This window comes from Oryctolagus cuniculus, unplaced genomic scaffold (assembly GCF_964237555.1).
Source record: "Oryctolagus cuniculus unplaced genomic scaffold, mOryCun1.1 SCAFFOLD_109, whole genome shotgun sequence".
Lineage (NCBI taxonomy): Eukaryota > Metazoa > Chordata > Mammalia > Lagomorpha > Leporidae > Oryctolagus > Oryctolagus cuniculus.
The window spans coordinates 1524-28793 of NW_027208307.1; the positions used below are offsets into that span (position 1 = coordinate 1524).

A 27270-nucleotide genomic window follows, 5' to 3' on the forward strand; every position below is an offset into this window, starting at 1 on the left:
CCATCTTCCACTGCTTTCCCAGGTGCATTAGCAGGAAGGTGGATCAGAAATGGAGTAGTCAAGACTTGAAACAATGCCCATATGAGATGCTGGCACTGCAAGCTGGGTCTTTAACTCGCTGCCCCACAGTGCTGTCCCCTGTTAATATTTTCTTTCAGTGGCACCCTTGTCACAACTTAATTATGTATATATATATATGTATATATATATATGTATTTTTACTTCTAGACTCAACCCTGATGCTTTGATTTCTTTGTCTAATTTTGTGTCACTTCTGACAATATTGAACTTTACCTGAGCTCTGTAGCCCAGAAACACAGGGACAGAGGAATCCTGCATGCTTCTCTTTCTCAGAAATAGTTTATTGCAAAGAACAATTCTTCCCCAGATGACTTAGATAATACTCACCTTGCCAGTTTGACTTGAGAGCACTAATTGCCACATATTCATCCTAAATGCACCTGCTAATTGAAGTGTCTATCTGTTATTTAAATACCTTTATAAAAAATTAGACTTCTTATACTTCTGTGCTAAGAGCCAGGTACCCAGGCAAAACTTCTGCAGAGCCTGGGAGATTGGGCTGCTTTCTTCATTGCTTAACTTCCAATGAAATGGCTCCAAAAGAACTTAAGGAAAAACTTTGATTTTTAAAGCAGGTGAGAATCCTATTTACTTTTTAAATAGTATTTTATATAGGTACATATATTACACGTACACACATTTGTATGAATCTGAAAAGGATAGAAAAGAGTTTGTCACTACAATTTCTCTAATGGAAATGCTTCAAGGAAAGTGAGGTAGGGGAAATATCTTTCCCACACTTACCCTTACAATCTCACCTTTTTGTTATTTCAGACACACTCCCTCCAAATTTCCATTTGTGTTACAGAGGTGTTTAGCTGAAATATTTATCTGAATCGAACCATCAAAAGCAAGTATTTATTAACTGACTTGATCAATTTAATTAAGCTTGTCTCCTCCCACAAGAACCTGAACTTTGAACCTTCAGCCACCCAAAGTGGCATGCAGAATAGCTGCTCCTTAGCTTTCCTTACTTTGCCCTATAAAATAAATAATACTCCAAAGAAAGATAGTCCCTGAAGCTTATTTTCTTTTTCCTATAAAAGAAGAGCTATTGATCTGGCACTGTGGTATAGTGAGTTAAGCAACCACTTCGAATACCTGGCATCTCATATCTGGGTACTAGTTGGAGTCCCAGCTGCTCCTCTCCTGAACCTGGTTCCTGTTAATGTGCCTGGGAAGGTAGCAGATGGTGGTACAAGTACTTAGGCCCCTGCCACCCCTGCGAGGAGACCAGGATGGAGTTGCTGGCTCTTCTCTTTGGCCTGGTCCAATCCAGTGGCTGCTACAGCCATTTAGGAAGTGAACCTGAAGAAAGAAGATCTTTGTCCTTTTCTCTGTTGCTGTGCCTTTCTAATAAATAAATCTTTGAAAAAGGAAAGAAGGGAGGAAGGAAGGAAGCCTGTTTCCACCTGACCCCTCAAATGTTTGCATCTGATCAGAACATTCTTATTCCAATAGTCTGCTGCCCCTTGTTGCAGTTTCCTTTTGAATAATTTCTATCTTTGGTAAGTCCAGTTTTGTTTTCATTTAACAATACCCATGCCTTACTTGCTATCATGGCTTTAAAATACATGTTAATATCTGGTTCAGTAAATTTTTCCAGTTTGTCAATGCAGAGTTTTTATTTTGGTGAACTTTTCCCAAGGAAATTATTCAAAGTAAATAAAATAGTTCATATTTATCACATTATCTATCAAAACTGAAATGCATAAATTGTGATTGATTTAAAAAGTAGACTAAGTTTCCCTTAAAACAAATGACCAGATAATGATTCAAGGACAACCACCATACCACTCAACAGGCCTTAAATGATAAAATTTAAGAGAGAGAAATAAATGCTAAAAAGACTAGATTCAAGCCGGTGCTGCGGCCGGCGCACCACACTGATCCGATGGCAGGAGCCAGGTACTTCTCCTGGTCTCCCATGCAGGTGCAGGGCCCAAGTACTTGGACCATCCTCCACTGCATTCCTGGGCCATAGCAGAGAGCTGGCCTGGAAGAGGGGCAACTGGGACAGAATCCGGCACCCTGACTGGGACTAGAACCCGGTGTGCCGGCTCCGCTAGGTGGAGGATTAGCCTGTTGAGCTGAGGCGCCAGCTTCCCACTACCTTTTGAAGATATGTGTGTATGTGTGCATATATGTAGACAGACAGACATAGCATGGGGCAAGACAAACTGACCATCTTCCCCCACCCCTCCCCCAATCCCTTGAGATAATCTCCCTCCTCCAATACGTGTTTATTCTGGTCTGCGCTGGGCCACACATGGAAAGGGAACCTCGTCTGACTTGCGTCCTCACTGAGGAGGCCAACATTCCTCCACGTCCCCATCTCACGCCCACTCCAGGGTCTGCCTCGGGAAGTGCTGCAAGGCTGGGGTGCAGTCAGGCACCAAGGCCCTGCCTGTGGTCCTCAAACACGGGGTGTGACTAAGAAGGAGCTGGAAGCCCAGGTAGCAAGACTCTGCCGGCCAGAGGAGAGTGGCAGGTGAGGGGAGGGACAGAGCCCAATACAGCACTTGCCTTCCCCCGCCCCCTCCAGTTCTGCTGCTTCCAGCAGGCATGCAAAGCCCAGGCGGAAAACCAGGAACCCGAGGAGGGGAAAGAGGAGAGATGGAGGCAGAAGAGAACAAGGCTGGGGGCTCAGGTCACGCAGGTCAGGCCAGCGCTGGGGCCCCAGGAGTGGGACGGGAACTGTGACTCACACCTCTCTGCTCCCTGACAGATGAGGGTGAGAAGGGCAGCGGCAGTGAAGACGCATGCTCAGGCAGCGAGAGTGAACAGGAGAGGGGTGACAGGGATGAGGCGAGTGACAAGAATGGCAGTGGCGAGCAGGAGAGCCCAGGCCTCCTGGGACAAGCAGATGATCTGGCTGCGATGCCGATCTAGAGGACGATGCTGACTCTGACGAGCACGATGAGCCTGTGGTGCAGTGACAGTGACTCGGACAGCAGCGGAGACGCAGGTGCTTAGCGGAATCACAGGCAGAGCGCCAGTCCCCGCCCCTGTGGCAGGGAGCACTTGGCCCAGGGGGACAGCAGTGAGCCTGCAGCCTCTGACTCCCAGGAAGCCGACAGTGCCTGAGCCCCAGGGCTGGCACAGGCACCGTTACTGATCAGCTGCACAAGATTAAAACTAGCGATGGACTCTCTACTGCTCTTCACCCGGAAAGAAGTTATTTACCCTGCTGCTGTGAATAACAACAACACAACAGACAAATCCCAAATCTCCAAGTGGAACCATTCAACTGAATGTTTACAACTTAATAAAACCCAATTGAAAAACAGGCAGAGTTTGAATAGACAGTTCTTCAAAAAGCATGTTCAACTGACCAATAGGAACATTAAGAAGATGCTTAATAACTACTAGTCATGTAGGAAATGCAAATCAAAACCACATTAAGCTATTATGTTGTATCTCTTAGTATAAAAAAACCAAAATAAGTGTAGGTGAGGATGAGCAGCAGTTGGGACCCTGTGCACTGCTGGTGGGAATTTGAAATGCTGCAGTCACTGCACAAGACAGCACAGCATGTTCTGAATACAAACACAGCACTCCTGTATGAACCAGCCACTCCACTTCTAGCTATGTTCCTAAAGAAGTGAAAGCAGGTTCCAGAAGCGAGAAATTGTGCAACCATGTAAATTACAGCATTATTCACAACAGTCAACAGGTGGAAGCAAACCAACATCCATCAACAGACAAATGGATAAATGTGGTAAATACATAGGATGATGGAATATTATTCAGCTATAAAAAGGAAATGCTGACATATGTTACAGGAGGGATGAACCCTAAAGACATTACATTAAATAAACTGGCTACAAAAGGGCAAATATTCTATGATACCTCTTGTAAGAGGTGTTAAAGTAGTCCAATTCATAGAGAAAGAAAGTAGAATGGGAGTTACCAAGGGCTGGGACAAAGGGAGAAGGGGGAATTGTTCAGTTGGTACAGGGTTTCAGTTAGGATAGATGAGAAAATTCTGGAGATGGATTGTCATGCAGTTATACAACATAAATGCTGATAGTGTTTCAAGATGGCAGAATAGGAAGGGAGCTTACTACTCTAGTCTAGATGAAGATGGTTAAGAAAAATAAAGGTGAGAGGCTGCAACCTCAGGGAACAGTTAGGGAGAAAAAGGCAGAAGAAACCATTAGAGGGACACTGTGCATCTACGTGGAGGGTGTGGATGCACACAACTCAGGACCCCAGCGACCAAAAGCCTCAGCACCAGCTTTGGAGTGAGGAGACACCAGACTGCTGCAGGCCAAGCCACTGGCAAGAAGGCTGTGGGAAGAGTCTGGTTTGAGTCTGGCTTGGAGCCTTGAGGGGGGACAGTGAACCTGCCAACCTAGAGGGAAAAAAAAAAAAGAGGGTTTCTGTTTCTCCCTGACCCGCCGGCACCAGTGGCCTGTCCTGTGACGAGCTGAGAGGGCAGGCAGCATTTTGGACACACATAACAGCCGCGCTCGCTGGTGTCTATGTGCCCAGCAACCAGCCGAGAGGAAACGCCCAAGTCTGGGTGGGATAACTGACAGGGGGCTGGGTGCCCGTAACTGTGGGAGCCTCGTGTGCTATGACTGTGAAAACACGGGCTGCATCGGAGGGCGCAGGGTGTGGCTGGGTCTCGGGGCAGTCACTGTGGTGGCTCATCATGCTGGAGGTCCCTGATTCCCTGGTGAGGGTCACTGCTACAGGATCCATGTCCACCCGAGGACTGCAGGGATACTTTGACACGATCAGAAAAGATCTTCACCACAAAACGTTGTAGTCAAACTCTCCACAGTAAAGCATAAAAGATTCTAAAATGTGCATGAGAGAAATGCCAGGTTACTTTCAGAGGCTCTCCAATTAGACTCACAACTGAATTCTCATCAGAAATGAGATATATTCCAAGTCTTAAGAGAAAAAAACTGTCAACCTGGAATACTGTACTCTGCAAAGCTCTCATTTACAAATGAAGGTGAAATAAAGACCTTCCACAACAGAGATTGAGTTTGTCAGTACTCGTCCAGCATTACAAAAGGTACTTAAGGATGCACTACACACAGAAACATGGTCATCACTATGAAAGAAGATGAGGGCGGACAATCTCCCAGTAAAAGTACAAAGGAAATCCAAAGTAAACAATAGGAATGTTTATGGGGGAATGGCAGGGCCAAGTCCTTACTTATCAATAGTCAACTTGAATGTAAATGGCCTCAACTCTCTAGTAAAAAGGCACAGACTGGCTGAATGGATTAAAAAACAAAACCCATCTATCTGCTGCCTACAAGAAACACATCTCACCAACAAAGACACATGCAGACTGAAAGTCAAAGGATGAAAAAAGATATTCCATGATATCAGAAAGCTCTCTGCTATGGCCTGGGAAAGCAGGAGAGGATGGTCCAAGTCTTTGGGCCCCTACTCCCACGTGGGAGACCTGGAGTTAGCTCCTGGCCCGGATCAATGCAGCTCCGGCCATTGCGGCCAATTGGGGAGTGGACTATCAGATGGAAGACCCCCCTCTCTCTCTTTCTCTCTCTCTCTCTGCCTCTCCTCTCTCTGTGTAACTCTTTTGAATAAATAAATAATAAATAAATCTTTTAAAAAAAACCTACTTTCAGCAATGGACAGATCAAGCAAACAGAATATCTGCAAGCAAACAGTAGAGTTAACACTATAGACCAAATGGACCAAACAGATAACTACAGAACTTTTCATCCTACAAATGCAGAATGCACATTCTTCTCACCAGTGCATGGAACCTTCTCTAGGGTAGACCACATGCTAGGCCATAAAGCAAGTCAAAGCAAATAAAAAAATCAAAATCATATCATGCATCTTCTCTGACTACAATGGAATGAAGCTGGAAATCAGCAACTCAGTAATCTCTAGAACATATGCAACACATGGAGACTGAACAATATGCTCCTGAATGAACAGTGGGTCACTGAAGAAATCAGAAAAGAAATTTAAAAATTTATGGAAATGAATAAAGATGAAAATACAACATAGCAAAACTTATGGGATATGGCAAAAGCAGTGTTAAGAGGAAAGTATATAGCAATTGGTGCCTATATCAAGAATTAGAAAGATACCAAATAAATGAGCTATCAATGCATCTCAATGATGTAGAAAAACAATAACCAAACTCAAAAACAGTACAAGAAAAGAAATAATGAAAATTAGAGAACAAAAAAATTGAAACCCAAAAATTCAAAAGATCAGAGAAAAGTGAAGCTGGCTTTTTGAAAAAATAAAACTGACATTGGCCCAACTAACCAAAAAAAAAAAAATAAATAAAAGAGGAGACCTAAATCAATGAAATTGATATGAAAAAGGATATGGAATAGATACCACAGAAATAAAAACAATCATCAGAAACTACTATAAATAGCTGTATGCCAACAAAATGGGAAACCTACAGGAAAGAATAGACTCTTGGACACATACAACTTAACTATATTGCGCCATGAAGACATAGAAAACCTAAACAAAACAATAAGCAAAACAGAAATTGAATTAAGAATAACTACTCTCCCAGCAAAGAAAAGCCCAGAACCCAGTGGCATCACTGCTGAATTCTACCAGACATTTAAAGAAGTACTAACTCCAATTCTTCTAAAGCTATTCAAAAACAATTAAAAGGGACGGAATCCTCCTAAATTCTTTCTATGAAGCCAGCATCACCTTAAATCCTAAACCTGGAAAAGATACAACAGAGAAAGAGAACTACAGACCCGTTTCTCTGATGAATATAGATGCAAATTCCAATCAAATCCAACATCAGAATGATCATTCACTTAGACCAAGAGGGATGGTTCAACATTCACAAATCAATGTGATACAGCACATTAACAAATTGAAGAACCAAAACCATATGATTATCTCCATAGATACATAGAGAGCATCTGATAAAGTTTAACACCCTTTCATGATGAAAACTCTAAGCAAATTGTATATAGAAGAAATATTCCTCAAGGCAATGTATGAAAAACCCAAGACCAGCTTCATAGTGAATGGGGGAAAGTTGGAAGCATTCCCACAGAGATCCAGAACCAGACAAGGATACCCACCCTCATTATTGCTATTCAATGTCACCCTGGAAGTTTCAGCCACAGTCATTAGGGAAGAAAAAGAAATCAAAGGGATACAAATTAAAAAGGGGGACGTCAAACTATCCCTGTTTAGAGATGACATGATTCTATATATAGGGGATCCAGAAGACTCCACTAAGAAACTACTGGAAATCATAGAAGAGTTTGGTAAAGTGGCAGGATATAAAATCAACACACAAAAATCAACAGCCTTTGTATACATAGACAATGCCATGGCTAAGAAAGAACTTCTAAGATCAATGAAAAAAAAAATCAAATGCCTTGGAATAAATTTAACAAAGGATGGCAAAGATCTCTACAATGAAAATTACAAAACATTAAAGAAACAGAAGCCACAAAAAAGAAAAAAAAAAAAAAGGAAAAATCTTCCATGTTCATGGGTTGGAAGAATCAGTGTCATCACATTGTCCACACTAGCAAAAGCAGTTTACAGATTCAATGCAACCAACCAACATGCCAAGGACATTCTTCTCAGATACAAAAAAAAAATGCTAAAATTCATATAGAAACACAGGAAACCTCGAATAGCTAACGGAATCCTATACAACTAAAATAAAGCTGGAGGCATCACAATACCAGATTTCAAGACATACTACAGGGCAGTTAGAATCAAAACAAACTGGTACTGGCCAAAAACAGATGGATAGACTAATGGAACTGAATAGAAATGCCAGAAATCAACCCACGCATCCATAACCAACTTATCTTTGACAAAGGAGCTAAAATCAATCCCTGGAGCAAGGACAGTCTCTTCAACAAGTGGTGCTGGGACAACTGGATCTCCACAGGCAGAAGTATGAAGAAGGACTCTTACCTTCACCTTATACAAAGATCTGCTCAAAATGGATTAAAGATCTAAATCTACGATGCAATACCATCAAATTATTAGAGAACATTGGGGAAACCTTGAAAGACACTGGCATAGGCAAAGAGTTCTTAGAAAAAAACCCCAGAGGCACAGGTAAGCAAAGTCAAATTGACAGTGAAATCACATGAAATTAAGAAGCTTCTGTATTGCAAAAGACACACTCAAAGTGAAGATGAACCAACAGAATGGGAGAAATTACTTGCAAACTATGCAATTGATAAAGGATTAATAACAGAATATATAAAGAGATCAAGAAACTCAACAACAATACAAACAACCCAGTTAAGAAACAGGCAAAGGACTCAAACGGGACTTTTTCAAAAAGAGGAAATCCAAACGGCCCACAGACACATGAAAAAAATGCTCAGGATCACTAGCCATAAGGGAAATGCAAATCTAAACCACCCCTGTTAGAAGAGCTTTCATACAGAAATCAACAAATGCTGGCAAGAATGTGGGGAAAAAGGTACCCTAATCCACTATTGGTGGGAACGTAAACTTGTACAGTCACTGTGGAAGACAGTATGGAGATACCTCAGAAATCTGAATACAGACCTACCATATGACCCAGCCATCACACTCCTTAGAATTTACCCAAAACCAAATTAGCATATGAGAGAGTTATCTGTACCCTCATGTTTATTGCAGGTCCATTCACAATAGCTAAGATGTGGAATCAACTGAAGACTGGATCAAGAAATTATGGGATATGTACACTATGGAATACTACACAGCAGTAAAAAAAAATGAAATCCAGTCATTTGCCACAAAATGGATGAAACTGGAAAACGCATCACTTAGTGAAATACTCCGGTCCCAAATGCACATACCATGTTGTCTCTGATCTGTGATAATTAACAGAGCATCTAAAAGGTAATCTGAAATAGTGAAATTAATACTTTGAGATGAAATAACTTTGAACAGCCCATGTTGACATTTGAGGAACATTTTTCTTCTTCATACAATTTGTTGAACTCTTTACATAGTATAGAGTTCACCGTATGTGTTATAAAGTTAACTGCAAATAGATCTTAGTAAAAAAATAAGAATGGGACTAGGAGAGGGAGGAGGAAAAGAGCTGGAAGTATGGGTGGGAGGGCAGGTACAATGGGAAGAATCACTACATTCCTAAAATTGTATTTATGAAATGCGTAAGTTTGTATTCCTTAAGTGAAAGTTTTATGGGGAAAAAAACTCTAAATAAAAAACAGCAACTAAAAAAACAACGTGAATGTTACAAAATTACACTTAAAATAGTTAAAATTATAAATTTTATGCTGCATTTTTCCATATATACACATAAAACCACCACATAATTACTAGAATAACTAGAAAAAAATTATATAACAACAACTTTTGAAGAAGATGTGAAGAAATTAGGACCCTCAGAGCTTGCTGTGGAAAAATAAAGTGGTACAGATGCTTTATAAAACAGTGCTTAAGGCCGGTGCTGCAGCTCACTAGGCTAATCCTCCGCCTGCGGTGCTGGCACCCCGGGTTCTAGTCCCGGTTGGGGTACCGGATTCTGTCCCAGCTGCTCCTCTTCCAGTGCAGCTCTCTGCTGTGGCCCGGGAGTGCAGTGGAGGATGGCCCAAGTCCTTGGGCCCTGCACCCGCATGGGAGACCAGGAGGAAACCCTGGCTCCTTGCTTCAGATCGGCGTAGCACACCAGCCATAGCGGCCATTTGAGGGTTAAACCAAAGGAAAGGAAGACCTTTCTCTCTGTCTCAAATAACAAAGTACTCAGCAATTCCACTCTGAGGTACATGCCCAAGAGAACTGAAAACAGATGTCAACACAAAAACTTGCTCATGAATGTTCATACAACAATCACGCATTATGGTCCCTAAGTGAAGACCATGTAAATTTATGCCAACTTATGAATGGATTACAACATGTGGTACACCCACACAATGGAATACCGAGGAATAAAAATGTTTAGGAACAGCCAGATGCATGCTACCATACGGATGAACCTTGGAAACACCATGCTAAGTGAAAATCAATCACAGGGGCCAGGTGCTATGGTGTAGCGGGTAAAGCCACTGCCTGCAGCACTGGCATCCCATATGGGCGCCGGTTCTAGTCCTGGCTGCTCCACTTCTGATCGAGCTCTCTGCTGTGGCCTGGGGAAGCAGAAGACAGCCAAACTCCTCTGGTCCCTGCACCTGTGTGGGAGACCCAGAAGAAGCTCCTGGCTTCAGATTGGCACAGCTCTAACCATTGCAGACAAATAGGGAGTGAACCAGCGGGCGGAAGACCTCCCTCTCTCTCTCTCTGCCTCTCCTCCTTTCTGTGTAACTCTTTCAAGTAAATAACTAAAAAAAAAAAAAAAAGATTTAAATACTAACCAAAAGTCTCGTAAGGCTCATCGTCTTTCTTACTTTCACTGCCACTGCTTGAGATTTCGGAATTATCAGGAAACTCAAACACATCAGCAGGCTTGTGCTTCTGACCAGCTTTCTGGAAGTGAAGAAAACCAAAGTCACTGAACTGGTGCTAACGCACACCAGCAGCAAGCTGCTGGACTTAACAAGGACACTCTTGCTCCTGCTGCCGCCTAGAGAAGCTAGCCACTCTGCTGTTCTCCAGGAGACAGAGGCCTCTGGAATTCTAAGGCCGGCCTGGCAAACCTTTTCTACAAAGCACCAGAGAGCATTTCAGGCTTTGCAGGTCACAAGGTTTCCACTGCAGAGGGAAAGCCCGCAGGGACAGCGCAGCCAGGAATGCGCAGGGCCGGCTTCCCACACAATCTACTCAGAGATGCAGACCTCTGCATTTCACATCATCTTCATGGCACACAACATATCCTTTTTAGTTTATTTTGGCTATTTAAAAATCATCCTTCGTTCCCAGGCTTGTGTATAAAGAGGTAGTAGGCTGGTTTTGCCCCCCAGGCCATAGCTTGCCTAGATCCCTAAAGAGAACGGTGGGCTGTCTCCCCAGAAACATGCCTGCCACCTGGACGTGCACAGCTCTGGGAGCACAGGGGCTGACAGTCCTGGCTGAAGGAGAGCCTGTGTACAGTTCAATATACGGGTAAGGCTCCGGAGGCTGGGGTTCCGGAGGATGCCAGAGGCAGAACAGAGAACAAACGCACTCGCAACTGCCCGACCTCCTGGACTTCATGTGAAATTCCAATGCCACGCGACAGGCCGTTGGAAAATAATTTGGAATTAGCTATCAAGAGCATTAAAGAAATGTACCTGCCATTACATACAGGTATTCTAAAACTCTCCTGAAGAAAAATAAAACTGTAACGTAGACAACATGGAACCTCATGAAATCACAAGCCATTGTCAGTAACACGGAGAAATGGCTGGGAGGAGTGGCAAAATTCAGAAAGCTGTACAATTTTTACACAGTGCTAATTATCTAGATGAAACAAATCTAGGCTTGGAAAAAAATGTTTCTAAAATGTTAACAAAGGTTCTTTTCTAACAGTGGAAAAAGTAAGAAAAGGAATAAACTTTTTTTTTTTACTACCCTAAAACAGAGCTTATCACGTGAAATACAGAAAACTCTAAGGTCCTCACCAAAGCTTACTTTTATAGTCAACTGTGAGAAAAATCACATTAAAAGCTAAAAAGAGAACTTACTTCTTTCATAGGATGTGTTCTTCTTAAAGTGTTCTTTGAACATACTGCACTGAAACAGGAAAAAATAAAAGTTAGGAAATATTTAAAGCAACCAGGGAAAATACCATAACCTGACTCTCTCCAAGTATTGTCTTCCCAAATTACACTGCTCAGTAGCTGTACTAATAGCGCGCATGCAATGGAACTAAAGTTATGACGAAGAAGCAGAACCCAGACCCTGTAAACATACGAGTCAAATTATATCACCAATACATATAAAGTGACCACCTCGGTCCCTCAAGATCATGGAAAACTTCTAATCCTGCTGTCACGCTGGCCCCTGCACCCGGATCTGTCAGGGAAGACTGACTCTCCGCAGAGCTGAGCCAAGGGGATGGATACCAACATGGATGAGACTCCTCACACCCATTCCATCTGCGCCTGGCCCGGGATCACACAGCTTAACAATCCTATGAAGTAGAGGGGGGCCGTGTGACAGCTCTGCACGGGCACAGAGCAACAGGCAGCCAGGCAGGAGAGGAGCCTGCAGGAAAACCCCATCGGTTCAAATCCACAGCCTACCTTCTTCCCACCCCATAACACTCTCCAGTGACCTTGGGCACACCGTAAAACAGATTAAGGTGCGGATCTTCTAGAAGTGAAAAGGAAGCAAATGCAACAACAGTGACTAGACTAACAACTGAAAACACCAGTGGCAAGAAAAACCTATATTAACATCAGCAGTCAGTGAACAAGCACTGAGCACCCTCCACAGCTGAGGCACTGCATGGGGTATTAGAGATACTTTAGTAGAATCCAGTACTAGTTCCTGGCTTTAAAATACACCTTGCAGTTTTCAAAGACTCCTTTGTGGAGGGCAGTATCAGATTAGTGTGTCTGAACCAATATTCTTCAGGTACTTTATTTGACATGATTTCAAACTGTCTCCCCTGTACCCAGGTTCATCAGTTGCCTTCACCGTCTCTTTTGCTTCCTCTGCCTGTGCAAGGTAAGCACTCCTAACTGAAGTACTTCATATGGCTTCCCTGAGAGGGCATGCACGTGCACAGTCATAGCGGATTTCCAAAATCTAGATATTTCACATTTGCAAAGTGATTATCCAACCTACAGTCCATGTCCAAATCTCATCAGCTCTCCAACACCCTTTAGGATTTTCACCCTAGCATTTTCTTAAAAGGGAAAATCAAGGGAACATAAAATGTAAGATTGCACTGGATAGGATATTTTCATAAACTTTCTGATTTGTTTCATGCGCACCTGCGTATTAACTGCGATGCAAAACATCATTGTGTGAATCACAGTTAAAAAAAAAAAAAAGAAAGAAAGCTGGAACACTGTTTAGAGCAGTGGTCTCACACCTGGCGCCACCCCCAGTTTCTGGCTCAGTAAGTCAAGGGTTGGGTGGAGAGTTCACAGTTCTCAAGTTCCCACGCTTTTTCTGAGTCTCCAAACCTAAAATGGTACAACAAGTATTTGCTCAATGGCAATTTTATGATTCTGGTTATAATTCAGAGGTTCAGGAAAGCTAAATGACTTAGCAATGATGGTAACAGGGAAGTTTTAGTTCAATTAAATTTAGACGAGTTTATTTGGGCAAAGCAAAACCAGAAAGAATTAGGGAATGGAGCAGCCCCAGAAATATAAGCAAGTTCTGAGAACCACCAGCAACCTGAGCGATCACACATCATTAACTTAATTGGCTGCAGCCTACCCAATCAACCAATTGGTAACACCTTATCCAGTTCATTGCATACAGCCCAGTTAGTTAACTGCTACAGAGCTTTCCCCCAGCCACCTAAGCCCAGTGACCGGCTTGACGTTCAGTTCAAATCCATGGCCTCCCACAAAAATCCAGCAATGGCCACACAGTCAAGTAACGTTAGCAGGAAGCAGAAACCACATCAGTACGCGTCTTAACCTAAATTACTTCCAGCTGTCTCTTGCGTGTGCTCAAATCAAAAAATACGCCTTAAGCTGGAGTCCAGGTGAGGCTTCGTTCAAGAAGGACGCTTGAGACAACCGTGTTTTCCTGTGCATTTTTGAGGGAAGGGCTCAACACATGCCCTAAGTCTCCATCTCCAACAGGTTTTTAAAAACCTTTCGGCGCCTGGATGCCCTGTAGACAACGCTAGAGAGCCCGGGCGTCCACTCACCAATCTGTGAACGACGAATACGACGTACTTTCCAATGCATGCCCCTTTTGAGAAAAGTTGCTCCCCGCCCTGGAACACTCCCGAAGCGGCAGCTCGGTCCCCGGGCAGGGGTGAGGGCCAGCGTTACAGTCTGCGCTTTGGGGTACGAAGGCAGACACGACCCGCAGGGCTGCAGCCCGTCACGTCTGGGGAACAGCAGGCACCAAGCGCCCGCGACCCTCAGCCACAGGAACCCCAAAGTCTCTCCCACCCGCCAGGCCAGGCGTCACGCCCTGACTCCTCCTAGGAAATCCGCACTGAGAGATGCAAACCGAGGCCCTGGGCGAGCTGTCACTTCGACAAGGAAGCTCCACCAGCGCAGCCCCAAAGGCTCAAACCGCGTCAGTCGGAGCGGGACCCGCAGCTCTCACCCTGCAGGCCTCCGGGACCGCACCCGGCCCGGCGGAGCCATCTGGCTGCTCTCTGCTCCCGCGGCGCCCACGAAACTCCCGCCAAGCCCCGCGCCATTTAGAATGGCCAATCCGGGCCGAGCACGCGCCCCGCCTCCCCTCGGCCTGGGTCCCCCGCCCAGGGCCCGCGGCTCCCTTCCGGCCTTGGGCGTAAGTGAAAACGTGGTCCGGATCAACAACTGCAACGGAGCTGGAGGCCAGGCCTTCAAGCTGCCGCTGACGGGCCACCAGAAGGAATCCCACTTTTCCGGGTTTTCCCTCCCACCCTAGACCGGGGCCTGTTTCTCAAGGCTCCGACGGGGGCGGGGCTAGTGCTGAGACGTGGGCGGGCGCGCAGCAGGAAGGGGCGGATCCCAACCCGAGGCCCCAACTGTAGCTTCAGTTGAGCTGTGAAAGCGGATTGAGCCACGAGGCCCCGGGGGCGTTAGAAGCAGCTGCCTGAGCCCTGTGTGCTCCTGCTTCCCTCCCCAGATCTCTGTAATGGGGCGGGTTCCTACCGGAGCCAATAGTCTGCGATTCTTTTCTTTCTGTTTAAAAAGGCGTTATAATACAAAAAGATGAATTCGCATATAAATAAGATGAATGTAAAAATATAAATCTATGAGAATGTAAATATAAAATGAACTCAAAATGGATCAAAGATCTAAGTGGAAGAGCTCAAACCACAAAACTCTCAGAAAGGAGGACCCTGCTGTGGCATAGCAGGTAAGGTCATCATCTGCAGTGCTGGCATCCCATATGGACACTGGTTCCTGTCCCGGCTGCTCCAACTCCGATCCAGCCCTCTGCTCTGGCCTGGGAAAGCAGTAGGAGATGGTCTAAGTCCTTGTGCCCCTGCACCCGTGTGGGAGACCCGGAAGAAGTGCCTGACTTGAGATCAGCGCACCTCGGGCCCTTGCAGCCAATTGGGGAGTAAACCAGCAGGTGGAGGATCTCACTTTCTCTCTCTCTCCCTCTCTCTCTCTCTCTCTCTCTCTCTCTCTCTGCCTCTCCTCTCTGTAACTCTTTCAAATAAATAAATAAATCTTAAAAAAAAAAAAAAAACTCCTTAGAAGAAAAATAATGCAAAAGCTTCACAAAATTGGTAATGAAAAGATCCTGGAGATGAAAACTGGATGGCTGAGCAGCCACATGACTCTGCTTAGTGCCATAGAACTGTTCAATTAAAAAACATTTAGCCATGAGCTTTTGGCAAAGAGGTTTAAGATGCCCGCTTAGGAGGCCTGGATCTCATTTTGGTGTGCTTGGGTTCTGTTCCCACCTGGCTGATTCCAGCTTCCTGGTAATGCAGCTCCTAACACGAGCTTCCTTGTTCAAAGAAAACTCATTTATTTGAGAGAGTGAGAGGGACACACACACACACACACACACAGGTCTTCCATCTGCTGGCTCACTCTCCAAATGGCTGCAAAGGCCGGGGCTGTCCCAGGAGAAGCTGGGAGCCCAGAACTCCTTCTGGGTCTCCCATGGGGACTCAAAACAGCACCCATATGGGATACCAGTGTTGCGAGCAGCGGGTAACTGACAGCACAGTGCCTGCCGTTCCCCAGCTGCCTTGTACTGTGCACTCTGGGAGGCAGTGGTGATGGTTTCAGTACTTTGGTCTCTGCCACCCACAGGGAGACCCAGATTGAATTCCCTGCTCTAGCTTCTTTGCCTGGCTCAGCCCTGGCTGTTGTGGGCATTTGGGGGTGAGCAAGTGAATGAGAGAGCTATCTCTGTCTTTCTCTCCCTCCCTTTCAAATGAACGAAATAAGTAATTTTAAATGGTTAAAATGCTACATTTTGTATGAATATTTTCACTACAAAATGCAACATGTGACATGCATACACAAGTATAAAACATATATAATGTAAAGAGTAGGGTGAGCGTGCCTACAACCACCACCGAGTTAGCGTACATAACTGGGATGCTGGTCTATTAGTCCTCTGAAGAACAGACACTCTTAGGAGTTTATGTTGATCACTCCTATGCTGTTCTACCGATACAACCCTGGATAATGTACCAATTATCGTATGTATCTAAATGACTTTTGTAGGTATTGGGAGTTCTATTTCTTACGTGGAGCTATGCTTTTTATATTTTTTATTTCATTTTATTGACAGGCAATTAGACAGTGAGAGAGAGAGAGACAAAGGTTTTCCTTCCGTTGGTTCACCCCCAAAATGGCCGCTATGGCCGGCGCACTGAGCCGATCCAAAGCCAGGAGCCAGGTGCTTCCTCCTGGTCTCCCACACTGGTGCAGGGGCCCAAGCACTTGGGCCATCCTCCACTGCACTCCCGGGCCACAGCAGAGTGCTGGACTGGAAGAGGAGCAACCAGCACTAGAACCTGGTGCCCATATGGGATGCTGGTACTGCAAGGCAGAGGATTAACCAAGTGAGCCATGGTGCCAGCCCCCAGAGCTATGATTTTTAGATTTACTCACATTGTATCCACATCCATATGTAGCTGAAGTTCATTAATTTTCATTGCCTTCTAAAATGCATTCAGTAACTATACCACAGTTAATCTTTACTTCTTGTGTACACATACATCAGTTGTTTTCAGTCTTGGTATCATCAACAAGGTAGTCCTGAACATTCTTGTGCATGTGTGCATGCATGTCTCTTTGAAGAAGCCTGGATCTTCTTCTGGGTCTCCCCAGTGGGTGCACTTGTGCCGTCGTCCACTGCATTCTCAGGAACATTAGCAGAGAGCTGGGTAGGAAGTGGAGCAGCCGGGTCTGGAACTGGCAGCCAAATGAGATGTTAACATCACAGGTGGGGGCTTTACCAGCTACACCATACTGCTGCCCCTCCCCCCCATTGCATTTTGATTTTCCTGTCCCTTAAGGTGTCATCTCTTCATCATTTACAGCTCATTCCCATTTCCTCTTCCATGATGCGCTTGTGCAGGCTCCTGGGCAGCAGCCATGAAAGGGTAATGACCCTTAGGGACTGCAGGTAATTTCCCCACCAACAGGAAGAAACAGGGTTCTTGGAGGGGACTGGGTTGGAAGCTCCAAATTCCAGGCAAGGGGGGATAATGAAACTTCTGTGCTTGCAGGCCTGAGAAATGAAACTTCCCAGCTATGAAGACAGGAAGAGTTTCAGCATGCTGGATGGAAATAAGACAAGCTCCCCCCAAGCAGGTTTCAGAATGAAAAGGAGTTCATAGGCTTGTCACCGGAAAGCCCTGGGCAGGCTAGGGCATCAAGCTCAGCTTCCCCCCAGGGTCCGGGAGGCATCAGCGCTTTGGATCCGTTTTCTTCTTCTCCTGGTTCATCAACTCTTCATCAGACCCCAACCCCCGTGTGCCTGTGCCACTATGGAAGCTGTGACTCTCCCTCCCTCCTCCCCTGGCCCAGGCTCAGGGATCCGTCACTCTATGCTCTACTTCTATGATGTCAGCCCTTCTGTGATCCCCACACAGGGGAGATGGCCCAGCGTTTGTCTTTCTGTGAGAGCCACCCACCCGTCACCTCCATCACCTGCCCAGGGTGCACACAGGGACCAAACATCACACGGGACCAAAGCCATGCACACATGGTGAATTTTATTCATGAGAAGCATGTGCAAATGCTCAAGAAAAGTTCAGTCAGCTCAGCGGATAGCTCCTGGAGACGGGGGCGGGGCGAGGCTACTTGGGGACCACTCTGCAGCAGCTGCCAGGGCTGCTCACTTGGGATGGCAGGATGCAGCACGCCCTCAGCAGGAACCGGAGGATCCTCCTGCCGACCCCGCGACGGCCCTGCCTCTTGCCCTGGGCGCTGGCCTTGGTGTCTGTGGTGTCAGCATCCTTGGGCTCACGGGCTGTGGCGGCGGCGGCTTCTGGCTCTGCAAGGTCCACGTGGCTCCCGGCACTGGGGCTGGAGGGCGACGCTTCGGAGGCTGGCTCAGGGGCGGCGCTGGGAACAGGGCTCCACTCTTGCTGTGGCTGGCCTGGTAGGAGAGAGTCAAGTGTGGGGTCACCTTGGGGGCCTTGGGCTCAGCTCCTGGAGGCCCCGAGGCAGGGGGGAGGGTAAGACTCACTGGAGGCCTGGGAGGAGTTGGGGGCGGCGCTGGGAGCAGGGCTCCTCTCCTGCTGTGGCTGGCCTGGTGGAGAGAGTCAAGAGTGGGGTCACCTCGGGGGCCTTGGGCTCAGCTCCTGGAGGCCCCGAGGCAGGGGGGAGGGCCAGACTCACTGGAGGCCTGGGAGGAGTTGGGGGTGGTGCTGGGAGCAGGGCTCCTCTCCTGCTGTGGCTGGCCTGGTAGGAGATAGTCAAGAGTGGGGTCACCTCAGGGGCCTTGGGCTCAGCTCCTGGAGGCCCCGAGGCAGGGGAGAGGGCAAGACTCTCTGGAGGCCTCGGAGGAGTCGCTTTGTGCGGAGGAAATATTGACAGACATGCTTTCAGAGGACACTGATACCACAGACAAGCGGTCCTTCTCTGTGGGGTGGCGCTCCCCGCCCTGTGAGGACTCGGGCAGGGATGCAGGGCCCTGGGGCTAAGGGCCTGGCGTCCCCTCAGTCCCCGTGCCTGGCAGCAGGCCGAGGCCCGCCAGGTACTCCTTGGCCTCTGAGTCGCGGGGAATGCCCAGGGGCTGCAGCAGGGTGACAGCGGCCTCCTTCTCCTCCTGGGTGGCTTCTCGGCTGGAATCGAACCACCAGTGTGCCCTGGCATCCTCTGCACTGGGCCTCCCCGAGGCGTGGACAGTGAGCAGCCAAGCCAGTAGCTCCCGAAGGGCCGGGCTGACGGCACGCGGCAGCACATAGCAGGCACACAGCACCGTGTCCTGCAGCTCCTCCGTGTCCTTGCCGCGGAAGGGCAGCGTGGCCGCCAGCATGGCAAACAGCACCACTCCCAGGCTCCACACATCAGCCTTAAAAGCGTCATAGGCCTCCCCGAGGAAAACCTCTGGTGCGCAGTACTCGGGGGTCCCCCAGAAGCCCCTTACCAGTGTGCCCTGCTCCAGCCGCAGGCTCAGGCCGAAGTCCGCCAGCTTGATGGTCATGTGCTCGTCCAGCAGCAGGTTGCCCAGCTTGAGGTCCCGGTGCACCACGCGCTGGGCATGGCAGTAGCTCACGGCGGCCAGCGCCTGGCCGAACAGGGTCCTGGCCTCGGCCTCGGCCAGGCCGCCCTGCTCAAACACGTAGCTCTGGAGCGAGCCCTTGGTCGCCAGCTCCATGACCAGGAACCGGTGCGTCCTCGTGTGCCGCTCCTCCAGCAGCCGCACGATGTTGTCGTGCCGCAGGCTCCTCAGGATGGCTGCCTCCCCCTGCGCGGACAGCGGGCTGCTGGGAGAGCAGTCTCGCAGGAGGATCTTCACTGCCACGTACTTGCCCGACGCCAGGTGCCGGGCCAGCTTCACCAGGCCAAAGCCGCCCCGGCCGATCACGTCCACAAAACGGATCCCATCCAGAGCAGGATGGAAGTCCAAGGGGTCTTCCATGATGCCGGTCACCTAACTACGCTCTCTCGACTCCCTAAATCACTCGACGCACACTAGCTAATCACCGATCCTCACTGCACTGCCTACAACACAAAGGGACCACGGGGGACTGACTACCCAGCTGACTAAGACACAGCACCAGCTACTCTCACTACTCTAGTGGCGAAGCCGCAAGCCTATCTCAATAATGCAGAAAAAACAAAGAGGAAAAGCCACTAAATCCTCGAACGCTGATACTTCTGAGTGTGCTAGCTGACTAGAGTGGGGGAAGCAAAAATAAAGAAAACTGCAAAAAAAGACCAAATGGGCAAAACAACAACGAGGAGGAAAACAACAAACTAAACAAAATGGAAAAAAGCAAAAACCAAATAGACCCAGAAACAAACAACCAAGAAAAAGCACAAGCAACACCAATGAGCGCAAAGGCTGGTTAGATGGGTCCTAGTTACACAGATCACAAAAGAGTGCTCTCTGGGTAAGGCGGACAAAAATCTAGGCCCCCGTAGCAGCTATATATACTTTTTGGGGGTTCACCTCACATAATGGCGCCTTGTGAGAGCAGAGCAAGAAATGGACCAGTCACAGCCCAGCCAGGGACTGTGTAATATGACTTTCATAACAGTGGTGACTTATGAAGTCAGAGCAAGAAATTGACCAATGGGAGCTGTAGTTCATCCACAGTGGTTTTTCTCGATAATCTTCCAATAAAATTAAAACGATACCCAAAGAGTTTTTGGCCTAGGTTGGTGATAGGGCTTGATACTTAATTTTTGAGAAACTCCAACCTATAGATTGCTTGGGTGGCCTTCTCATTACTAGTTTAAATATGATGATACGTTGCATCTTTTGAAGACCTCCTAGTGTCTCCACTTAGTATAGCCCCTCCTTTGTCTTTACTCTCTGAGTGATGGGTCTCAGAATGATGGAACAACATCTCTGGCTTTGGTAAACTCAACAAGTGTTCTGCTGCCCAAGACACCGCCAGGTACACTGTTCGCACCTCCAGAGCTGAGAGGAAGGTGGCTCTGTCACCCTTTCCCCCTAAGTCATCGTCAGATTTCTTGGCAGAAACCCTGGAAGCCCAGAAGGTAGTGGGGTCTGTGCAGTCCAAACATGGAAGGCCCAATCAGAGGCAGCCGAGAAAGCTACATCCTCTGAGACTGTCCTCCACCCGGTAGGGAGGAATCGAGGCACTGCCAGGCACTTGGGGTTTTTGGGCTCCTGTAACAACAACCACCAAAACTCCTGGCTCCTGGCTTCAGCCTGGCCAAGGCCTGGAGGTCATTTATGGGCTGTATCAGAGGATGGAGGAGCTCCCTAGCTCCCTCTCCCTAGCTCCCTCCATCCCTCCCTCTCTCTCTCTCTCTCTCTCACTAGCACTCTCTCTTTCCCCTCTTCACTCTCACACACATAGAATGCAACTTAGGAAAAAAGGAGAAACTCCCTGCTTCAACTCCTCAGGTCCTGCACTGCCCAGAACTAGGACGGGACGATGGCCGCATCACAGCCTCACATCTGTCTCCTTGGGACAGCTTCGTGCTGAGCCCTCAGGAGCAGTGTTTCTCCCAAGGAAGCGACAAACTCATCTGTCGCTCCCCGTCTTCATGGGGGAACGACACTAAACCCTGCCTAGGCTTCATATCCGAGTCACGGCACCATTATGTCGCTCCCCGTCTTCGTGGAGGAACGACACAGGACCCTGCGCTGTTCTTTCGTCTGCTCGGCCCTCCCCGGGTTTGCTGCTGGTTCTTCCCGGGGTGGCTACCGTCCCTTCCACCTCCGTGGAAGGGCGGTTCCCCCTGCCACATTCCCCACTTCCGCGGGGGAGCGGCACACCGCCGGCCGGCTCTCTCGGGGGCTGCACAGGTGTTCCCCTTAGATGTTCCCCTTAGATGTTCCTGGTGCATGCCGTCTCTCTCCTCCTTTATAGTCCTCTTCCACCAATCCCAACTCTGCTACCCACACGCCGAGTACGCTGCTCTCCTCCAATCAGGAGCAAGTCCTACAGTTTATTGGCTGAACTGGAGGCAGCTGTGTAGAAGCTGTTTTCTTCTCTCCCAGCGCCATATTGTGGGAGAGCAGATGCATAGAATAAGTCTTAATTCCAGTAACTTAGTCTAGTCCGAGTTGCTCCCCACACTCATCTCAGGTAGGAAGTGAGCCCGGTAACCCTTGCCCCCACATAGCAAGTGGATCTGTGTCTCCTGCAGTTCTTGAGGAGCCCCCAGGGCCCAGCACAGCCATGGGCCCCAGGAACACATGATGGTCCCTCTGCACCGACTGCCCACACCCTCTTGGGAGAGGAACCCCTCCCTGGGGAGATGACCCCCTCCTCCAGGATGTCCAGGGACACTGCACAATGCGATTTCTCCATGATTTCCTGCAGTGCTGGTCACCTCCTCAGGGCTGAGAGGAAAGAACCAGCACCCCAGGAATTCTCACTACAGTTTTGCTACAAAAGTCAAAAAAATTAAATTATGAAGACGTTGGGGACTGTTTTCCATTAAGCACAGGTAAAAACTCATCTTTGTAATAAGGTTGGAGTTTTTGAAGGCAGATCAAATAAAGATGAAACTCAGGATACTACCAAAACATCACCAGATATAGAATTCAAAATTTATTTAGGTGCAAAAACTTTTGAAAACCTGTGCATAGTTTGTCCTTAACATACTTTGCCCGTGAATGTTTTGTATCCCCTCTCCTATGCGTGAATTTCAAAAACTGCAACAAATAAGCTCATCCTTTATTTCCATTTTCCATGAGGTTTTCCAAGTCCCTTCAAGTAACCCAGTTCGAGGAAAAACAGAGTTCCCATCCGGACTGCAAAACAGCATCGGCAAGGACGAGAGACACACCACAGCTCTCCTTCTCATCACTCCTCCCCAGTGCTGGTGGGAGCCTTGCAGACCCATGTGGTTTTAGAAAATTCATCTCCCCCAAGGTAAGTGATGGCCCTGAGGACTCTGTGTCCCCCAGCTCTGCTCAGCAGTAGCCTGAACATGCTGCGGAAAGTCCTATCTTGTCCACGCTGGACTAAAATGAGGAGGCGGAATCTCTGTGGGCACTGCCCCAAGAATTCAATTCAGTGTAAATCCCAAAGGAAACTGCTAAGAAAATGTCTTATTAGACTGTTTTTATTTTTAAAACTATTTATTTGAAAGGTGGAGTTACAGATACAGGGAGACAATAAACACACACGGGTGGAGACAGAGAGAGAGAGGAAAGAGGGGGAGAGAGAGAACTTTCATTCACTGGTTCACCTGCCCTGCCCCCCCCCCCACAAATGGCTACCATGGCTTAGACTAGGCCAGTCTGAAGACAGGCACCCAAACTCCATCCAGGTCTCCCCTCAGTTGGCAATGCCCCAAGTAGTTGGCCATCTTCCTCTGCCTTCCCAGGCACATTAGCGGGGAGCTGAATCAGAATCAGAGCAGCCGGGACTCAAACCAGCCTCCTGATATGGGTTGCCAGTGTCACAGGTGGCAGCTTTACCTGCTATGCCACAGCACTGGCGCCTAAATTCTGAAGAGCCAAGGCGCCTCCATTTTAAAAAGCAGCCTCCATTTTCTGGAGCAGGCCCAAGTTCCTGTAAAAGCAAACATTCAACAGTTACCAAATAAGGAAATGCCCTGGGCCCAAGCCAATCAGGATCAGCCTCGTCCAACCAAGAGCTACCAGGAATGGCACCGTTCAATCTACTGTAGCCCTGTACCCCAAACCCTTGCTGATGTAACTCTGCAGCTTTGTCCTTTAAAAACGCTCCTGAACAAAGCTCAGGGCCTTCCTCTGACCTCCACTGCGTCGGTTGGTTAGATGAGGTCCCTGCCGCAGCTTATACTTCCAGAGTAAACCTTGCTTTTGCATTTCGGTGAGATCAAGTCTCTGGTGATTTTTGGGGATTCAGTGATCTGGGCATAACAGTTTCTTCTAAGATTTATTTATTTGAGAGATCCGTGGACAGAGAGGGATTGATCTTCCATCCTCTGGTTCACTTCGTACATGGCCGCAATAGCTAGGGAGGGTCAGTTTAAAGCCAGGAGCCTACGGGGCTGGCACTGTGGTGTAATGGGTTCAGCCAGCGGTGCAGTACTGGCATCCCATATGGGTGCTGGCTTGAGTCTCAGCTGCTCCACTTCCAATCCAGCTCCCTGCTAATGTGCCTGGGAAAGCTGCGAAAGATGACCCAGATGCTTAGGCTGCTTCTCCCACAGTGTAGACCCAGAAAGCTCCTGGTTCCTGCTTCCACCTGGCACTTCCCTTGCCATTGTGGCTATTTGAGAAGTGAACCAGCAGATGTAAGACCTCTCTCTTTGTATGTCTGTCTCTCTCTCTCTCCCTCTCCCCTTCTACTCTGTGTGTCTGTGTGTGTGTGTGCATGTCTTGTCTGTTTGTCTGTCTGTATTCCTCCCTCTCTCTCTGTAACTCTACCTTTCAAAAAAATAAATCTTTTTTGCCAGCGCTGCGGCTCACTAGGCTAATCCTCTGCCTTCGGCGCTGGCACACCAGGTTCTAGTCCCGGTAGGGGCGCCAGATTCTGTCCCAGTTGCCCCACTTCCAGGCCAGCTCTCTGCTGTGGCCAGGGAGTGCAGTGGAGGATGGCCCAAATCCTTGGGCCCTGCACCCTGGGAGACCAGGATAAGTACCTAGCTCCTGCCATCTGATCAACGCAGGGTGCCAGCCGCAGCACGCCGGCCACGGCGGCCATTGGAGGGTGAACCAATGGCAAAGGAAGACCTTTCTCTCTGTCTCTCTCACTGTCCACTCTGCCTGTCAAAAAATAAAATAAAATAATCAAAAAATAAACCTTTTTAAAAAGCCTAGAACTCCACCCAGGTCTACCACAGGGGTTGCAGGTGCCCAGGTACTTGGACCATATGCAGCTGGTTTCTCAGGTGTGTTAGTAGGGAGCTGGCTTGGAGCCAGGGCTTGAACAGGCACTTCAAGTATGGGATGCTGGCATCATAAGCAGTGTCTTAGCCCGCTGTGCCATACACCAGTCCCCAGAACCAAGCTTTCTTTCTCCCTCCAAATCTGATATCAGTGAAGTAAAGGAGTTTTGCTTGTCCTCAGAGAGGTGTCACAGACTTTTGTCAAACTTGGTTCACTGGGTGTGGTGATAAATAATCTGCACGTGTGTTGATGTGTTTTATCAAGCTGATGAGAGCCCTTGTACTCAGCTAAAGGCTGCTGGGGACCATGTGCTAATGGGGTGGACATGCAGAACCAGTGACAGCCAGGTTACTCATCAACAGAGAAAGTGTCTACACAATGCCTCTTTAGTGGGGCAACGAGACCCAAAACATCACCCTCACCCGTGGCCAGGAAGGGCAGGGGACACAGGCACAGCCCCCTGGGTGGCCACCCCTGGTCACAGTGCCTGAGCTGGATGAGCTCATAATGCAGGTAGCGTCCATGCCAGGGCTCTGCCGGGCCGGAGACAGAGGTACCAGGAAGAGTTCTCCATCCGGAGGGCTTCCAGTGGGGGCTGTGAATGCCAGGATGGTGGGAGCCCTCTCTCCTGGGAAGGGAGCCTGTGTCTGAGTTGGAGTCCAAGGGACAGAGATGTGAGAGAAGGGGCTGGGGGCGGGCAGAGAGAGAGAAGGAATGAATGAATGGGGCTGGTCCTGTCCTGGAGATCTGGACCCCAGTTCTAATGCAGGTTGACCATGGCACCCTCAGATCCCGTGAGATCCTCAGTGTCTGGATCTTTTTCAGCCCACAAGTAATTAAGTTGTCTTTCTTTTGTTCTCATTCTCTCTGTTGTCTTACTGTTCCTTACACTGGCTGATTGAGAGCATTCTGGGTAATGTAAGTTAGCTGTTGTGTGTGCACTCTGTGAGCTGACATAAAATGTGCCTCTGGAACTGACCTAAAGCTGCCTCTGCAGACTGCTCCCTGGACCCCCTGGCCTGTGGGCAGGCTGCCCCACCCCTCAGACACCTGGGGCTGCCTCTAACCTTGGGCTGTGTGGGTTCTGTTCCCAGCCCTTGGGACGCAGCCCCGCATGCTCATGTGCCATCATGTGTCCCCGCAGCACGCACCTGCACGCCTGGAACTATTTACCTGCTTCTCCGCTAGGACTGTGTGAGTGCATGGGGACACGGGGGTTCCCCAAAAGTCTGTGCATGGTGGAGTTAAGCTTGGGTGGATCACTCTCCAAGTATCTGCAATAGCCAGGGCAGGCCCAGGCTCAGGAGCTCAGAACTCCATCCAAATCTCCCATGTGGGTTCTGGGACACGGTCACTTGAGCCATTACCTGCTGCCTCCCAAGCTGCGCATTCCAGGAAGCTAGAATCAGGAGCAGAGCTACAATGTGAATCCCAACACCCAGATGTGGGTTCAGGGTATCCTAAGTGGCTTCTTAACCACCACACCAGATGCTTACCCCCTCAAGTGATTTTTAATCAGTAAAGAAAATGGAATCACGGAGGCCAGCACTGTGGTGTAGCAGGTAAATTTGCCGTCTGCAGCCCCGGCATCCTATATGGATTCTGGTTCAAGTCCCAGCTGTTCTACTTCCAATCCAATTCCCTGCTAATGAGCCTGAAGACAGACCAAGTGCTTGGGCCCCTGCACCCTCATGGGAGACCCAGAAAAAGCTCCTGATTCTTGGCTTCAGGACAGCCCAGCTCTGCCCATTGCAGCCATCTGGGGAGTAAACCCACAGATGGAAGGTCTCTCTCTCTCTCTCTCTATGTCTGTCTCTCTCTCTTTCTCCCCCCCCAACTCTGCCTTTCAAATAAATAAATAAACATTTTAAAAATAAGTAAATTCTAAAAGAGAGACACTCAGGCACAGAGTGCAGGTTTCTGTGAAAACATGAATGGGAGTAAAATTATAAAATCTTAATCAGAAAAACATTGGGAGAAGCAGAAAGAGCATGTATGTTCTGCTTTAAAGCCTGTTACAGTCCTAAAGTCATGCATTGTTTTGCAGATGCAAATATCGCGGTTTTCCAGTCCTGAAACATTGATAAGGTCTGATAGAGTCAGAGGCACGGCGCTTGGCGGGTAGCGAGGAAGACTTTGGTGACGTAAGCAGAACGTGGTCCACGCCTCCGTCTCCGAGGGGAAAGGCAGGCGCAGCATCAGACACGGGTGGCAGTGAGTCCCAGCGGGACAGACAGTCTTGGGTGGAAATAAAGAGTTACTAGATACTGTAACACGCTGTGTTGAACTTCTCTCTCTTGCTATTGTACTATCTCTGTACCTAGGCATTGGACTTTATACTTTTTTCCTAAAAACGCAGCCAGCTCTAGCTGAGAGCCGTGTCCCTGTATCTGTGCCCCAGTTTGCTAGTCAGCACCCATCGAAACACCAGACTCAGGCACACAAACTGTGTCCCTGCACTTTATTATTTTGAAACAACTCTAGAGCAGACAACAGTGTCCAGCTAATACAGGTGAGAGGAAAGTCAGCTGCCTTAGGCTCCCTTATGCATGGCTGTGTTAAAAACAGCATCGGCATTTAATGGAAGGGAATGGCTGTGGCCTAAGGTGTAGGCCAGAGACTTAATTACGGGAGACATAGGCTCTCCATGACTGACTTCCTGTCTCTCCTTGGAGCTCCTGTCTCACTGAAAGCTCTGCGCTTTGCTTA

The 27270-nt window shown here is 48.1% G+C and overlaps 3 protein-coding genes across 9 annotated transcripts in view; 2 read left to right on the forward strand and 1 right to left on the reverse strand.

The window, feature by feature from the left end:
- On the reverse strand, positions 1–19671 carry LOC138843077 (MAP/microtubule affinity-regulating kinase 3-like). 6 transcript variants are annotated; one of them, XM_070067789.1, is made up of 6 exons: positions 19177–19671; positions 18426–18488; positions 18274–18336; positions 16689–18183; positions 11658–11706; positions 1052–10521 (listed from the first exon to the last, which is right to left on the reverse strand). In XM_070067789.1, the coding sequence occupies exons 1-4, from the start codon at positions 19669–19671 to the stop codon at positions 17950–17952; spliced, it is 855 nt and encodes a 284-aa protein (XP_069923890.1). In that variant the 3' UTR covers positions 1052–10521; positions 11658–11706; positions 16689–17949. The 6 variants fall into 6 exon arrangements, 4 of the variants coding, with proteins under 4 accessions (XP_069923890.1, XP_069923891.1, XP_069923888.1 ...); XM_070067790.1 differs by lacking the exon at positions 18426–18488; XM_070067787.1 differs by having other exon boundaries at positions 16689–18336.
- Positions 1–27270, forward strand: part of LOC127485527 (anoctamin-5) — a 235505-nt gene that overhangs the window by 1500 nt on the left and 206735 nt on the right. The gene's annotated exons all lie outside the window — the stretch shown is intronic.
- LOC127485979 (uncharacterized) lies at positions 13849–26834 on the forward strand. Of its 2 annotated transcripts, XM_070067791.1 has the most exons (4): positions 13849–14964; positions 17120–17205; positions 17309–22612; positions 26609–26834. In XM_070067791.1, exon 1 carries the CDS (start codon positions 13849–13851, stop codon positions 14527–14529), a length of 681 nt encoding a protein of 226 aa, XP_069923892.1. In that variant the 3' UTR covers positions 14530–14964; positions 17120–17205; positions 17309–22612; positions 26609–26834. The 2 variants fall into 2 exon arrangements, with proteins under 2 accessions (XP_069923892.1, XP_069923893.1); XM_070067792.1 differs by lacking the exon at positions 17120–17205.